Source organism: Phaethon aethereus, assembly GCF_964289735.1.
Source record: "Phaethon aethereus genome assembly, chromosome: 2".
Classification (NCBI taxonomy): Eukaryota; Metazoa; Chordata; class Aves; order Phaethontiformes; family Phaethontidae; genus Phaethon; species Phaethon aethereus.
The window spans coordinates 1,105,364-1,120,928 of NC_138582.1; the positions used below are offsets into that span (position 1 = coordinate 1,105,364).

General features: G+C 54.3%; 1 protein-coding gene across 1 annotated transcript in view; it reads left to right on the forward strand.

The window, feature by feature from the left end:
- The window catches only part of ARHGAP39 (Rho GTPase activating protein 39), a gene marked incomplete at both ends in the record, with an annotated part of 56,177 nt that overhangs the window by 17,447 nt on the left and 23,165 nt on the right, over positions 1–15,565 (forward strand). Inside the window, one exon of the mRNA XM_082015053.1 lies at positions 11,966–12,046. Coding sequence (XP_081871179.1) covers positions 11,966–12,046 — 81 coding nt within the window. The remainder of the gene's footprint in view (positions 1–11,965; positions 12,047–15,565) is intronic.

Here is a 15,565-nt window from a genome sequence, read left to right on the forward strand (position 1 = left end):
CTCCCCCAGATGTGCCGCTCCCCACATGTGCCGCTCCCCCACATGTGCTGCTCCCCAGATGTGCTGCTCCCCCAGATGTACGACCTTGCTGCTGTGGAGAGATGGGCTTATAGTCTTGCCAGTTGTCTCAAGATGTGACAAACTAGTTCTCACCTTGGTTTAAGCACGTCTCCCGATGCCTCTTTTAGCCTTCGGTTTGGTTCTTGCAGAGGCTTTGGCCATGTTCAGCAGTTTCTTAAAAATAGAGGGCAAGTGAGGGTGTGGGCAAGGAATGATTGGGTTGGGAAGGAAGAGGTTACTCAAGGGAGTGCCGTGCAGGAGTATAGTTGCATCTGCGAGGGAGAAGCAACCTGCCCACACCCCGAAGGAATTAAAGGTTGGTCAGTGTTACCTTGATGGTGGAGCAAGTCCTCTTGGACGCCGTTTCTGTGGACATGGGTGCTGCAAAGGTGGTTGGGAATGGCCAGCATGGGTTTACCAAGGGTGAATCACGCTTGACCAACCCGATTGCCGACTGTGATGATATGACTACGTATCTGGATGATGGGAGCATCTGCCTTGACTCTAGCAAGGTTTTTGATGTATCTCACGTGGCATCCTTGTGCCTGAGTTGGGACATTGGAGTCTAGACAGGGACACTACTAGGTGGGTAAAAAATTGGATCATCGGGCTCAAAGGGTGCTGGTTAATGGTTCGTACCCAACCTGATGGTTGGCTGCGAGGGAAGCTCCTCCCAGGCCCATCCTGGGACCTGTCCTGTTCCATATCCTTATCAATAACCTGCGAAGGAGGCAGAAGTCACCTTTGTCTGCAGACAAGCTGCTCTGCTTGAGGGCAGGGCTGACATTCAGAGGGACCCAGAGGAGTGGGGACAGGCTGGGAAGAACCTCCTGGGGCTCAGCGAGGCCAGATGTAGCAGTCAGGATAGACTAACCCTCTCTGGGCAGTGGCTGGCTGGGTAGCGGTTCCGCTGAGGACCCAGGAGTCCTGGGGAGCTCTGTGCTAACATGCAGGTGAGCAGCATGCGTTGGTAGCACCCTGGGCCATAGCACCAGGCCCATGGCTGGTAGATCAAGGGAAGCAATTATTTTTCATTAGACCACAGCTGGGCAACCGCATGTAGTTTTGGGCTCTCCGGGACAAGAAAAACTTGATAAACTTGAGCGAGTCCCATGGAAAGCCACCAGGATGGGCAGGGGCTGGAGCACATGGTGCGTGAGGAGACGAGGGAGCTGGGATGACTTTGGAGAAGAGAAGGTTTCTGGGGAGACATCAGGGCACCCTTCCAATAGCTAAGCAGCACAACTGCAGCACTGCCATAGCAGGACCAGTCGGCCTTTTGGTTAGAGCAGGTTTTGCTTTCTGTGACCAGCTTCTGGCCAATTCCTGGGTATGATTTTACCCATCAGGACTTCTGGCATGCGCTTCAGTCCCTGTAGACCCATGTCTGTGGAAGCCTTTAATGCCATCCCCCTCCTCCACTTCAGAAGTTAATTTGGGTCAAGCTTTCTAGATTACCCCCATACCAGCAGAGTTCAGGAGTTGTTTAAGGTGCTGCTTTTATCCGGTAGCACTTCTGCAGACGTTCACGGGAAACCCGTGGGGGTGGTTCGCTACTTATGTCTCTCTGCAGCTGGGGCAGAAGAGCAACTTGTACCTGTGCTTGCCGCTCAGGTTGCAGCTTGGATGAGTCTTCATTTAAACGCCGAGCTGTGTTGAGATGTGTTAAGCAATTAGGGACTGCTTCTGCTCCATCCTTTTCTGGGGGAGGACAGCAGCCTTTGGCGGAGGTTGGTTGAAGCTCTCAACCCAGCCCGGTGAGGTCTGATGGGGACATCATCGGAAACCCACCTGTGGAGGTGAGTTTTAGTTTCATCGCCTTGCTTCGGTTTTCGCTCAAACCGACCCGTCATTGATTTAGGCTCCTTTAAAGCAGAATAATAGGCCTTGGGAACTGTGCTAACTAAATCAGTGAAGGAGGAGGAGGAGGACCTCTTTGCTTCCTCTCTGCACACAACAGTGGGAGCTGCTGTCAGTACAGCCGCTCTGTGACTGTGTGTTTTGATGTAGGTTGTCCTGCAGCCGCCAAGATACCTGCGGCTTCACCAGGCGATGCAGCAACGTCGTTACTGTCCCTTCGCTTCCTTGCTGCAGGCATCCCGTCTACATCCAGACGCTAAAGTCTGCAACGAGGGCCACCTTCTGTTTCTTTTCTGGCCAAAGTAGCAGCCTCCAAGTGTCTAGTTCCCCAAGTTATTTTCTTGGCAAGATCACTAGAATGAGCGTGGAGGTGGACCTCTGAACAAGGGTGGCTGGTTGTGCGGATACTGGGCGTCTTGGTGGTGGCTTGAATATCACACGTTCCATTGCGTACGTAGTTTTGGGGATTGAGTACCCACATTGGTGGCCCAGTGAAGTCTTGTTTTTTGTGCGCTCTCGCTTTCTCCGTGGAGGAAAGAGACGTTGCTCCAGGGCTGCCATTGCAGTTTTTCTTCTCATCTCTTGCGTTTTCAGCCTGTGTCTTCACAGACACTCGCTTTGGTTTGTCAGCTATGCTCTACCCTAATGATGGCCAACCAGGTGTCTCTTCATCTGGAGCATGTCCAGAGAAGGGCAACGGAGCTGGTGAGGGGTCTGGAGCACAAGTCTGATGAGGAGCGGCTGAGGGAACTGGGGGTGTTCAGGCTGGAGAAGAGGAGGCTGAGGGGAGACCTCATCGCTCTCTACAGCTGCCTGAAAGGGGGTTGTGGCGAGGTGGGTGTTGGTCTCCTCCCAAGTAAGTAGCGATGGAACAAGAGGAAATGGCCTCAAGTTGTGCCAGGGGAGGTTTAGGCTGGATATTAGGAAAAATTTCTTTACTGAGAGAGTGGCCAAGCATTGGAACAGGCTGCCCAGGGAGGTGGTGGAGTCACCATCACCGGAAGAGTTCAAAAAACTTGTAGATGTGGCACTTCGGGACATGGTTTAGTTGGCATGGTGGTGTTGGATTGATGGTTGGACTTGACGATCTTAAAGGTCTTTTCCAACCTTAATGATTCTGCGATTCTGTGATCTGTTTAACGCAGCTGTGGATTGCTCGGTGGGTATCAGCTGTAAAAAATAGCCAAGAGTCTGTTCACTGCTGGGACTTCCAGGTCTGGTGCTGCTGTTGTGGCAGCAGCCCAGCATCTGGGTTGAGGGCTTGATGCACATTGGTGCTGTGACACCCAGTCCCCGAGAGCCATGGAGAGTGAAAAACCCTCCATATCCATGAAACCTGGGGTCTGGAGGAGTGGGACTTAACTTCTGGAGGCTGTGCAAGACCTCGCTGGTGGCAGTGGAAGAAGCTGTTTGTCCATCACACAGGGAATTCAGCCTTCGCCCGTTGGGTTTGGTGGTCCTGTTTTGGCAGTGATCTGACTCCGGTTGAGTTTTTAGGAGGAAGCTTCCATGTTCCTACAGGACTTTCCCGGAGGACGCTCCTGTACGTCTCCGCAACTCGCTGTCACCGCAGAGGAGGCTGTTGCCATGCGCGGAGGCGCCGTACACCACGGAGAAGATCATCTCCTTGGGAAACCACAGGCTGGTGGGCACTGTCACAGCCGGAGCAGCCACCAGAGCTCTGAAGGCAAGATGCCAGCTTGGAGAAGCGTTTGTCCTCTTCCCCAGATCAGCACAGAGCCTTATCTCCCGATACGCCAGGGCAAGCTGAGCCGGGCGCGTGCGGGCAACCGTAGGGGCTTGTGCTGTGAAAAAGCCTGTTTGCGTCCCACTTGTGCGGCGTAAAGGCGGGCAACGGTAATGACGAACCAACGGGAGCCTTTGCTTGCCTGCGGAGGCGTCTTCGACGCAGCCGGGCTGTGGCAACGCCAGCTTTCCTCCCGCAGGGGCGGCGAGGCGGGACGGAGTACAGGCAGCAGGGGGTCGGCTCCCCGAAGCCTGACAAAGTTGCCCCGAGGGCTTTGGTCTCTTCGACGTCAACTCAGTTGCAGCTGAAGTCATCGGAGTAAGCCTGCTGTGAAGAGAGGAGCGTGGGACTGCTGCCTGTCCTGGGCTTCTGGGCTGCGAAAATCCGTGCCCGTAACGTCTTCTGCGCAGCCTCAACCCCCAGGGTGGGGGGTACCGCGGCACCCACCCTGGGAAGGGCACTGCTGGCGTCGGGGCAGCAGCAGGAGGAAGAAAAGTCCTTAATCTTCCCATTTATCTGCCGGTAAGGAGCGTGCTCCCGCACGCAGGGGTTATTGAAGGAGTAGCGTCTCAGGAGCTTGTGCTTGTAGTTTTTGAAGTAGCAAAGGCAGGGATGCTCGGAGAGCCTCCCTGGGCCGGGCGTGGGGAATCCTGCCCTTTGGTTGGACTCTGCCCGCGCCCGGGGAGCTCCGGGAATACATCAGGTCACCTGGGAGGGGGTGAGTGGGACAGCAAACAAACAAAAAAACCCAAAAAAACCCACCAAAACCCAAACAAACAAACAAAACAAAACAAACAAAACAAAACAAAACCAAAACAAAACAAAAAAAAACACCAACGAAATCTCCGGCTGAGCCTGCCGGCGGCAGCAGCATTTTCACGCGGTGCCGTGGTGCGCTCGGCCTCTGCTCCGGGAGCGAGCAGAAACCCTCCGGGGACGCTCGGTGGTTTCCGGCCGACGGCGAGCGGGCGGGATGCTCTGCTAGCGCAGGGCTCGAACCCGCAGCATCCGCAGGGCTGTGCCGGGGACGCCGGCAGAGCAGCAGGAGGGACGGAAGGGGCGTGCGTCGGTGGATTGCGGCTTCCGGACCCCCAGCCCCTCTGAAGCATCCCCCTCCCTCCTGCATCGTCCCCCAAACGCCCACTTGGTCCCATCAGGCACCTAAGAAGCTGCTGGGTGGCAAATGCCGCCGGCTCACTCCCTCTGTTCCGGCTGCCCGGATTAAGCTCCACGTGCCCCTTTCAGATGCTCCTCCATCTCTTTGGTTATTTTGGCAGACTCCGAGGACGGGCGGTTTCGGCAACGCATCCGTGCCGGGCGAAAAAGCACCCGAGAGCTGTTTGCAGCCGCAGCCGACGCAGCTACAGAGATCTTGCCAAAACCAGCCTCCGATCAGCTCCCCACGCCTGCCGGGTGCCGAGCCCGGTCACAGCCAGGTGTGCTCCAGGCAGAGCCGTGGCTTCGTTTCCCGCTGTCCTTCCTCCACCTCGGCTGCTGCCGCGAGCGGAAGGCTTCCGAAGGACCCACTATGGCTCCGCGGGCAGCACCGACCTGTGCCGAGCTGCGCCCGGGTTCACATCTGTCCTTACAGAGCCTTGTTGCCCCGCTTGGGCTTAACATCAAGGTTTGGAAGGTGCTTTTTCTGCCCCGGAAAATAATCAGTGTTGTCTGTCTGTCTGTCCCCGCCACCACGGGGAGTGCTGGAGATGCTGGCATCCAGCAGAGATGGAAACAGGCTGTTGGGGCATCAGGAGGACCCCTTGATAGAGGAAAGGTATTTTCACCTCAGAGGAGTGTGCCTTTTCATCGAATCATCAAACGGTTTTGTGTTAGAAGGGACCTTTGAAGATCATCTAGTCCAACCCCCCAGGGACGTCCCCAACCAGAGCAGGGTGCTCAGAGCCCCGTCCAGCCTGACTCTGAACACTTCCAGGGATGGAGCCGACTCTTGCTTCCTGTTTTGCCCCAGCTGCGGTGGGATGCACCCAAACACACCTTGTGTGCACGCTGTGGGACTGGTCACCGCTCTTCTCCCAGCGCGACGGGTGTTTAGCGTGACCTCCTCCGCTGCCAAAAGACCGAAGTGGTGAGCTTCAAGCCGCCGGGTGTTAACGCTGACCTCAGCCCACGCTTAGACCCGGCGGGTTGTTTAGAGATGTTGCGGCGGTGTGCGTGGGTCTAAGCGGGATGACCCAGAAGAGCTTTTGCCGCTGCTGCCAGCGCTCCGGCGGCCGAGGTCCGCGGGGTATTTGCGCTGAGCTGCTTTTCTGCTGTCAGAAAAGCCACTTGCGAGGCTCTTTCCTTCACCCTTTCCCCCCCGTTTTTTTTTCCATGGGTGGGGGGGGATGTGCGAGGGATCAATTTGTTTTCCACGCAAACAGCACCCACGTCCCTCCAGTGCGACACATCCACCGTGCTCGTGGGAGGGGGTGAGCCCCGCTGGGGAGAGCAGTGGTCCCCCCTCCCGTCCAACGTCATTTCATAACCTGCCTCTGTAACGAATCAGCCGGGTTTCGTTTCCCACCGGCAGCGATGGGCCCCATCCATGATAACTCGGCATCCTCTGGCACGCCCGGACCGTCCCCGACGAGGTCTCTGCGCAGACGGAATCAACGGCTGAGCGAGTCCATCCCGCCGAATGCCCGCTGGGACGCGGCGGGAGCGAAGGTTCGGTCTGGAGCCGCTGCCGATGGCCGGAGGCGGCACGGCGGGAGCCAAGGGGGGATCTCCGCAGGGCTCATGGCAGGGGGGTTGGACTAGATGGCCTTTGAAGGTCCCCTCCAACCCAAACCATTCTATGATTCTATGACTAAGGTGCTTTCTGCGATTCCTGTCTCTATCCAGTGACTTCGGGCTGCTGCTTTTCATGCCCGTTGGCTCAGTGGAGATGGTGGAGCTGAGCCGACGTGTGCTCTTCTAAGCAGCGAGCCCGCTGTTGCGGGAACAAAGCAACAAAAAGGTTTTTCTGGTGGGACTTTGCAGACCGGCACAAATCTGACCTGTGCTTGAACGTAGCGCAGCACGCACGGGCATCAGTCGTAGAGTGGCTTGTGCTGTTGGTCTTGCTGAAGTTGGTGGGGTGGTCAAAGGTCCTTAGTTACACTGAAAAGGCAAATAGCCTCTTCGCCTCCCGAGAGCATCGGCCTGCCTGCGCCCTGCGTGGTGTGCTGTGCCTCTGAACCGGGGCTGTAGGGCTTGTATCTTCGAGCAGGGCTTCTCCAGGCCCCACACCAGTAAGTGTTTCCCGGGATTACACTGAAATGATGATCTGGTGGTGCTAAAGGCCTCAGGAAAGTCTGGGTAGGGATCTGTGCCGTTCTTCACGTGCCGTATTGTGCTTATGAGGCTTTCATGCCATAGCTGATGGCACATCCAAGTCTAGGTCTCCATGAGGACCTTTGTCTGCAGAGTCATCATCCTGGTGGTGCTGCTTGAAGGTCTGCAAGCTTGAAGGTCTGCGAGCTTTCAGCCCCCATGACTGCTCCAGGGGGGTTGGGCAGGATGACCTCTAAAGGTCCCTTCCAACCCAAACTATTCTATGATTCTAGGATCTTTGCTTTTGTGGGTCTGAGTCTGATTGCCGAGAGTCTGCATGGTTTGACAATTTTCTACGTCCCTGCAGCAGAAGAGGTGTTTTTGCTCAGTTTGGACAGAAGCACTTGCTTCCCTAGAGGGATTTGCTGCCTGTAGTTAAGCTGTTGCCCAAATCTGAGCCAACTCTCCCCAGCTACCCAGCCCCTGGCCTGGCGGGGAAGCAGGGCAAGCCTTGAGCCACTGTTGGTTTTGTAGGCTGGATGGATGTCGCAGCACTCCTGCCTGCTCCAGGCAGCACCCTCAGCTTCTTGCAGAGGTCCTTCTCCACACCAGGCTCCAGGTTTCAGCAGGGAAACGAACAGGCAAAGGAGACCGTTTTTATTTATTGGCAAGACCAAGAATTAAACCTTGGCTCTACAAGCCAAGGCTCAGCGTGTTGAGTCCAACCAGGATGGCGAGCAGCTCCTTGATCTGTCCCTCTTCCACCTCCTGAGGACATAGACCCTCTCTGCAGAAGCAATCCCCTCCCTCACCTGGTCCCAGGTGGGGTGGTGGCATCTTTGACCCTTGCATCCCTCAAGACATCACACCTTCAGGGAGATGCACCTTCAGCGAGTGTAAAATGGCATCCTAATGTCACAGCCTGCCGTCTCCGTGACTTTGATGACAGCACGCATCGTGCCCACCTTGCTGCTTCATCATTTCCACAATTAACACAGCATAGCCTTTGGCAGCTCCCTGACCATCGTCACTCCGAGCTTCCACATCTCCAGGTGGGGTCTGGTCTGGGCACCTCGTGCACCAGCTGCTTTACCCCCGGCCTCAAGACAAACTCGGACGGTGCACGCTGTAATACCTTGGAGATGGCTTTTTGTTCTGGAAAGCTTCTTTCAAATGCCCTCCAACCCCCACAATCTCCCCTTGAAGGTGAAGGGGCTCTGCTTGCCTGATCTGTTCAACATGGGAGGTGTGGAGACCCCTGCTCCATCTTGACCATGGCTCCCAGCAGAAGTGGAGCAGATCTCTGCATCCCAAACATCAGTAACCTTGAGACCCAGAACCAAAAGTGGGTCTGCAAAATGTCTTCCAAATATCAAAGATGAAACAAAACATCACAATTTGAGCATCCCTCAGCACCTTTGTCCTCCAGAACGGGCTACCTGGTCACCAGTTCCCTGACTGTCTTCTGCTTGTGACATGATGTTTCTTTCCAACATGAGCCAGATCCCCAGTTTTACGCGCACAGGTCAGCCAGCCGGGTCTTTTTTTTTGGTCTTGGCAGTCTACGGGCTCTGACCTCATGGCATCTTTTTGTTCAGAACTCGCTAAAATCACCCCAAAAAATAACAACTGGGACCTTAGTGGTGGCAGCGGAGGGGTGAGTTTTCACCTCCTGTGAGATGCAGAAGAGCAGAGGGGATGCCCCAGGTATTCCGTCGCTGTGCTGGCCCTGACCTTGAAGCTCGCAGCTCGCGGCGTTGCAGACGGGTGCCATCCTTGCCATCACTCTCATTTGCGGCTTCGCTGGTAAGAGCTGATTGTGATGATAACGAAGCCGGGTCTGACTCATCAGTACCCGAATGAGGAGCGATGCCACCCACAGCGTGCCGGCAGTGAAAAATCAGTAAAAACTGATCTGGCTCTGCTGGTGGGTTGGATTTGGAGCTCTCCAGTTGATCTCAATCCTACCTCCTTGCCTGGCGTTTTTGGACCGCGCATTAGCTTAAAGCACGGATTGTTATGTCAGCGAGACCTTGCTCGCTGTCTGAGGTTTTAATTGATTTTTCTCGAAAGGAGGAGGTGGCAGCCTAAGAGAACTTTCTTTAAAGATTATGAGGTGTTGATGTATGCCAAGTCAGCGTGCGTGTTTGAGAGCAAACCGTGTTAAACTCTTCCGTCTCACCAGCCTCATTGCCTGTCCCTGGTCCTGGGCATGTTTTGGAGCTCCAGTTTCAAATTCTTACTGGGATAGAAAGTGCAGAAGGAGTTGCGTTAAGACGAGGGTTGTACTGTACCCTGTGCTGCATGAAACACCAAATTGGGAGCAGAATTCCCCTCCGTCGGTATCTCATCCCGGTTTTGAAGCCAGATGTGAATAACCTCCACTCACCTATGAGCTCACACGTCCCTCACCTCCTGCATCCAGCTGGCACGGCCAGAATATTAAAAGCCGCGTAACTCTGCGGCCGCTTCAACAGCCTCTGCTGTGTTTGGAAGAACCTTTGCGCCAACCCATTAGAAAGCGTCTGGAATTCCAGCGGCTGCGCGTTGGCCGAGGAGCAGCCGACGTCGTTACTGGGAATTTACGGTCGGCTCGTTTTCTGGTAACTGGCTGGCCAGATGGTTGTGGTGCTGCTGTGGAAGATCTGTGCTCCTCAGATCTTCCTGTCAGGTGAGCATGAGAAGAGATGGAGATTTTGGGAGCCGGCGCCCGGAGGAGACTTCATCCCCCTCTTGCTCCCAGATTCACGTTGCTTTTAGCGGGGAAGGTTTGCCCTGAGATGCACGGAGACGTGCTGGGTGCCCTTACTTGCAAGCGTTTTGAAAAATAGGGGGCCAGAAGGAGCAGAAGGTGGTCAGGTGAATTTTTTTTTTTTTTTTTTTTTGGAAGGAAGAGGAAGAAGTGAGTTGCAGAGCGGGTGGAAAACTTGTGGAATTTGTTGCAGTGGGAAGCTCTGGAGGCTGACATTGCTGCATGTTGAGGAAGGGATTAAATAAATTCTAGATAACCGGTCCATAAACATCTCTGAAGTGGGTACTTTGGAGGCCAACTCCCTGCTGTCACCCCTAACGCAGGGACTGGGTGCTGGGGGGCACGAGGGCATGGACTGCAGGCAGCAGCCGGGGTCATGAGCTCCCCATAAACAGCATCTCTTGCTGCCATGGTTTGAAGCAGAGTACTGGGCTGGAGACACCATTGCTCTGGCCCAGGAGGACATTTCTTACCTTGCAGATCTTTCCAAAAGGTCCGTGAAGTAGGGAAAATGGACAGATTTTGCATAGGGAAGCTGAGATGGTCCTGAAGTCTTTGGTTCCTGGGGAACCCTGGAGAAAAGGAGAGTCTCCTTTCAGCTCCCACAGCACCAGGGATTTGCACAGATGGCGTAGTCGTTGAAGGTTCTCCAGGCCGTGGTTGGGCAGGGTTCCTACCACCAGAAGAGAGACCTGTTTGCCAGTGAGGGTCTTTCCCTTACTTGGCTTTGATCACAAGAACTTGCCTGCAGCAGACCTTCCTTGAGGTCTTGTCCCCACGTCCATTGCCTTTCTCTTCAGCAAACATTAGGTATGACCTGTTTCAGCAGTGGGACTCTTCGTTAGGAAGCTTCCTGAGCATTAATTCCCTTCCATCCGGAGCTTTGACCGTTCGGGAGGAGATCCTGGAGCCATGGATCTGGGTACAGCACTGGGCATCAGAGCTGATGCCTTTCTCTCGAAAAGACACTGGGTGTTGTGGAGGAGGAGGAGCGCTCATTCACATGCGCTCGAGAGGAAAATGGGATTAAGCAATTCAACACAGTCATAATTTCAGGGCTCGGAAGTCTCATTAAAATTAGCTTTGACAGAAGCTTAATTTTATTGCCTCTTGCTTGAAAAAAATTTTTGAGGTCTGCCCTATTAAGAAGATTTGTTTCTTTTCCTTTTTTCGTCTTCTGAAACCAACATCTGATCTGAATTTCATTAACGCGAGCGTCTTAATGTGTACATAGCAGGGGTTTAATGCTGTTTCTTCAGAAACTGCTCAAAATGAAGTTATTTCTCCAGATGTTTGCTGTTAAGTTTCGATGCGGAGCAAATGTCTAATAATTTGCTCAGTGCCATGTGTTTTCTGAACGAGCCTAATTATTTGCACATCCCCACAGTGAAGGACTGTTAAGGCAAAAAAAAGACCTTTCCTGTGCTCGCTGAGCAAATACTGGCAACAAATATGAACAATATTGGAAAGCGTTGCCCTTAGACAAAGACTGGTACATGGTCATGTGCCTCGTTGGGAAGTGCTGGAGGGTCTCGGCGTGGATGCTAGGCTGCTGGGCAAGCGTGAAGCCAAAGGGAAAGTGGAGCAAGGGTTTGCTCTTCTAGGAGAGGCTTTATGCTGCTGCTAGTCCAAAAAACAGCCCGTAAATGCCATCCTGCACCTCCAGATGCTTGTTTCCGTGTTTCTCCAACAAATGCACTCAGGTAGGGTGTCTCTTGGATCAGGCTGGTAGCTGTTGGTGCTGTGACCTTCTCCATCTTCTGGGAGCGAGAGCTCTGTGGGCTCAGATGTAACTGACTGCAACATGGTAGACGAAACTCTGCCAAAAAGGGCTTTTCTGGGGCTCGTCGCCTCTGCCCGTGTTGACCATCTGAGACGAGCAAGGAGCGAGAGCGATGCTCAAGGCACGAGGAAAGGCCACACTTGGAAGGGACCATGGGTGGGACAAAGCTATCAGATGTTTAGGATCTGTCCAGGCATGTCTACAGTCGTTCTTCACCAATAAGCATAGTTTAAGGGAGACTGTGGTGTTTGCAGGGTTTGAAATGAAGCTGGAGACCACAGCCATGGAGGGCTTGGTCGTCAACTGCTAAACAACTGATTAATGACTCAAAGCTTGATGCAAGGAGGTGGGAGTAGGTCCCAAGTGCAGAGCCCAGACTGGTGGGGACCGGGAACTCATCTCTGTGGATGCATCTTCATTAATCCTAAAGTGAAGGGGAGCTTAATAAGGGCACGCACACGTCACAGTCACCGTTGGTAACTCCTTGTTCACTATTACTGTATTGCAGTTCGTCGCCTTCCGGAGTGTTTGAGAAAGAATATGACATTTATCGGGATTACAGTGCAGAAGGTCAACTCCTCCACTACAGGTAGCCAAAATTTCCCTCCGGTACCGGGGTTGGGGTCTGTAACGTGGCCTCGGTGGTGAGGTGGGGGTGTGGGACAGCTCACATGGTACCAACTGACCTGCGGGGACGGGGCAGCAAGTAACACCGGTGTTGTCTTTGTGCTCTTCTGATCCTCCTCCCCATCCCCGTCCCTTCATGTGTTACATTTTTTAGCTTTGCTACCACCCTTATATAAACCTTTAAAAAATATTTTGATGGTTCTTTGGAGCAGGGACCATCCATCCCCTTCATGCGGTGCTCCTCGTTTGCGTGGCTCCTACCCATGACCAGAAGCTGGAGCAGGACAGGAGCACCAGGGCTGTCCGGTGGTGGGGTCACAGCTCAGGGTGAGCTCCTGGTCTGTGGGTTTCATTAGGCTCCATCATGAGTTTGAGAAGGGGCAGGACACACCTGGTGCTGCTGGTCCGCCCCAATGCCTGCTGTCACAGTGGGGTGGTGGCTTTAACATCTCCCCACACTGGAACTGGTTTCTAGGCTCTTTCCTAGGATTTTGGCATCGAATATAATGCAAAGGTTTGTGTGGGTATGGATTTAATCCGTCATCACAATGAGCCCAGCTGATTCGGTGTGCTGTCTCCGTAGAGCCCTGGAGGTGGGAAAGCCTCCTGAGAAACGAAGCCATCTCTTCCAGCCTGTGGGTCCAACTGCTTTTCAGAGTCTGTTGGTAAGAGAGATACGAGCTTTCTCTTGCTGGGATCAGGATTTCAGGTGCTGAAGCAAGCGACCACCTCCAGCTTTCATGGATTCATGTTGCTATAATGCAGTGTCGCGCTTGTCTTCATTGCAGCTCAAAATGCCCCTCGTAAAGCTTGCACAAGTGGCTCAGGTGTACAAACGCCGTGACTTCTCACTACTGCTGATGTGGACTAATGCCTTGGACATGAGCAAAAATCACCAGAACTGACGATGTCTGAGCAGATCATCAGAGGTGGGGAGTGATCGTGTGCTGGGCTTCTGGAGCCTGGCCCAGTGCCTTCATCGCCTCTTTCAAAACACGCTTTTTGCCTTCAAAACCCAAGCAGGGATGAATTTAGGGGGGGGCTAGGAAATTGCTCTTGATACAGCCCAGCTGGCTGCTTGGTCACCCTTTCTCGGTGGCCAAAGGAGGCGTCTTAGCTGACCCACCTCGTCCTGCCCCAGAGCGTTTGGGAGATGTCCCTCTTGGTCATCACCACCTTCCAGGATGGCGGTGGTGTTGAGGCTCTGCAAACTCTGGGACCTCCCCACAGACCCCGACAGGCCCATCTCGCCCTGGCCCCATCGCAGCCTGTGCAGGTAGGGTTTTTGGCACCTACTGGCATCATCCAGATCAACTCAGGTGGCAACAGGGAGGGTAGACGCCTGCACTGGATGCTTTTACTAATACAGACCTGCAAACAAGTGGTGGCCTGAAGCCTTTCTCTTTAACGCCACGTTCATCCCAATTCCTACCTTTAAGACCTCAGGTCTATAGACTACAGTTGAATTTGGGGGGTTTTTGGAGTTGACGCCTGCCTGGTTGCTTTGGGCTTTGACAAATACCCCCAGTTTCTGGGTTCTCCTGGAGATGCAGGTGAGTTGAAGCACTTCTAGCTCTTGCTTTGCTTTCCACCTCCATGCTGGCAGTGGGGACCCGGAGGGCTTGATGCTGTGCGTTCCCTGCCCCAGCACGGTGCTCTGTGTTCCCTTCTCCGCCTCTCCGTGACGGCACGGGCGGGCGAGCTGATCCACATCGGGGTGCTTTGCAGCAGTCTCCATCCCGGATCAAGAGGCGTGCAAGTGGAAAATCACCCGACGGCGTTGGCCATGTGCCGTCCTGCTTGCCCTGTAATTCACTGCTTCTGCAGTGACCTCCCAGGAGTGTCAGAATTATTTGCCACTTAAGCAAGAGGGGGACAAAAAAGCTTTCTAGGAGGGGAAACAAATAGGGTAATGGTATCTGGTGTTCATGCTCACCCGCAGAACGCTCTTCTTGAGCGTTGGGTGAGCACAGAGACCTGCCCATGGACAGCTTTACTCCGAAGCATCCCTTCTGCATGCTGGGTGGATGCAATTCCCCGTCTGTAGGCAGGAGAAGTGAGAAAGAGTGTAATGGAGTGTGATTTGGCGGGTCTGGATCCACTGTTTGGTTTGGAAACAGGGTTTGAGGTGCCTCCTCTGCTCTGCTGTTAGGCATCGAGCGTGCTTCAGCCGGTCACAAGCGGTGTTCCCCAGGGCTGTTCTGGGGCCGGTCTTGTCCAATATCTGTATTGATGATCTGGATGAGGGGATCGAGTGCTCCCTCAGTAAGTTTGCAGATGACACCAAGTTGGGTGGGAGTGTTGATCTGCTGGAGGGTAGGAGGGCTCTGCAGAGGGATCTGGACAGGCTGGATCGATGGACAGAGGTCAACTGGATGAGGTTTAACAAGGCCAAGTGCCGGGTCCTGCACTTCGGCCACAACAACCCCATGCAACGCTACAGGCTTGGGGAGGAGTGGCTGGAGAGCTGCCTGGTGGAAAGGGACCTGGGGGTGCTGGTTGACAGCCGGCTGAACATGAGCCAGCAGTGTGCCCAGGTGGCCAAGAAGGCCAACAGCGTCCTGGCCTGTATCAGCACTAGTGTGGCCAGCAGGAGCAGGGCAGGGATCGTGCCCCTGTACTCGGCACTGGTGAGGCCGCACCTCGAATCCTGTTGGCCCCTCACTCCAAGGAGGACACTGAGGTGCTGGAGCGTGTCCAGAGAAGGGCAATGAAGCTGGTGAGGGGGCTGGAGCACAAGTCTGATGAGGAGCGGCTGAGGGAACTGGGGGTGTTCAGGCTGGAGAAGAGGAGGCTGAGGGGAGCCCTCATCGCTCTCTACAACTACCTGAAAGGGGGTTGTGGCGACGAGGGTGTTGGTCTCTTCTCCCAAGTAACTAGTGATAGGACGAGAGGAAATGGCCTCAAGTTGCGCCAGGGGAGGTTTAGATTGGATATTAGGAAATATTTCTTCACTGAGAGGGTGGTCAGGCATTGGAACAGGCTGCCCGGGGAGGTGGTGGAGTCACCAACTCTGAAGGTGTTCAAAAAACGTGTGGATGTGGCACTTCGGGACATGGTTTAGTGGGCATGAGGGTGTTGGGTTGATGGTTGGACTTGATCTTGAAGGTCTTTTCCAACCTTAACGATTCTGTGATTCTGTGATTCTTTGGTTGGAGTTGGCAGCGGGAACCGAACCTGCATCCAGGGGCGCAGCCGAGCGAGACGGGCTGGTGACGGTGACACGGCGCGGTGACATGGACATGCCACTCTCTATCCTGAGAGGATTTTTTCTGCAAACAGCGTCAGTGATTCGGCAGCGATCGGTTCTGACCCACCAGCAGCTGGGTGGCGGTGCGGGATACGAGCTGCAGTCGGAGGCAAGGGACGATGCACGTTTTGGGGACAACGGTCCCCACCCACCAGCTGGCTGATGCCTGCGGCCACCCAAGCAATTAAAAGATTAAATTTCACTGCAGTCAGCACACATGACCCGTTTGCA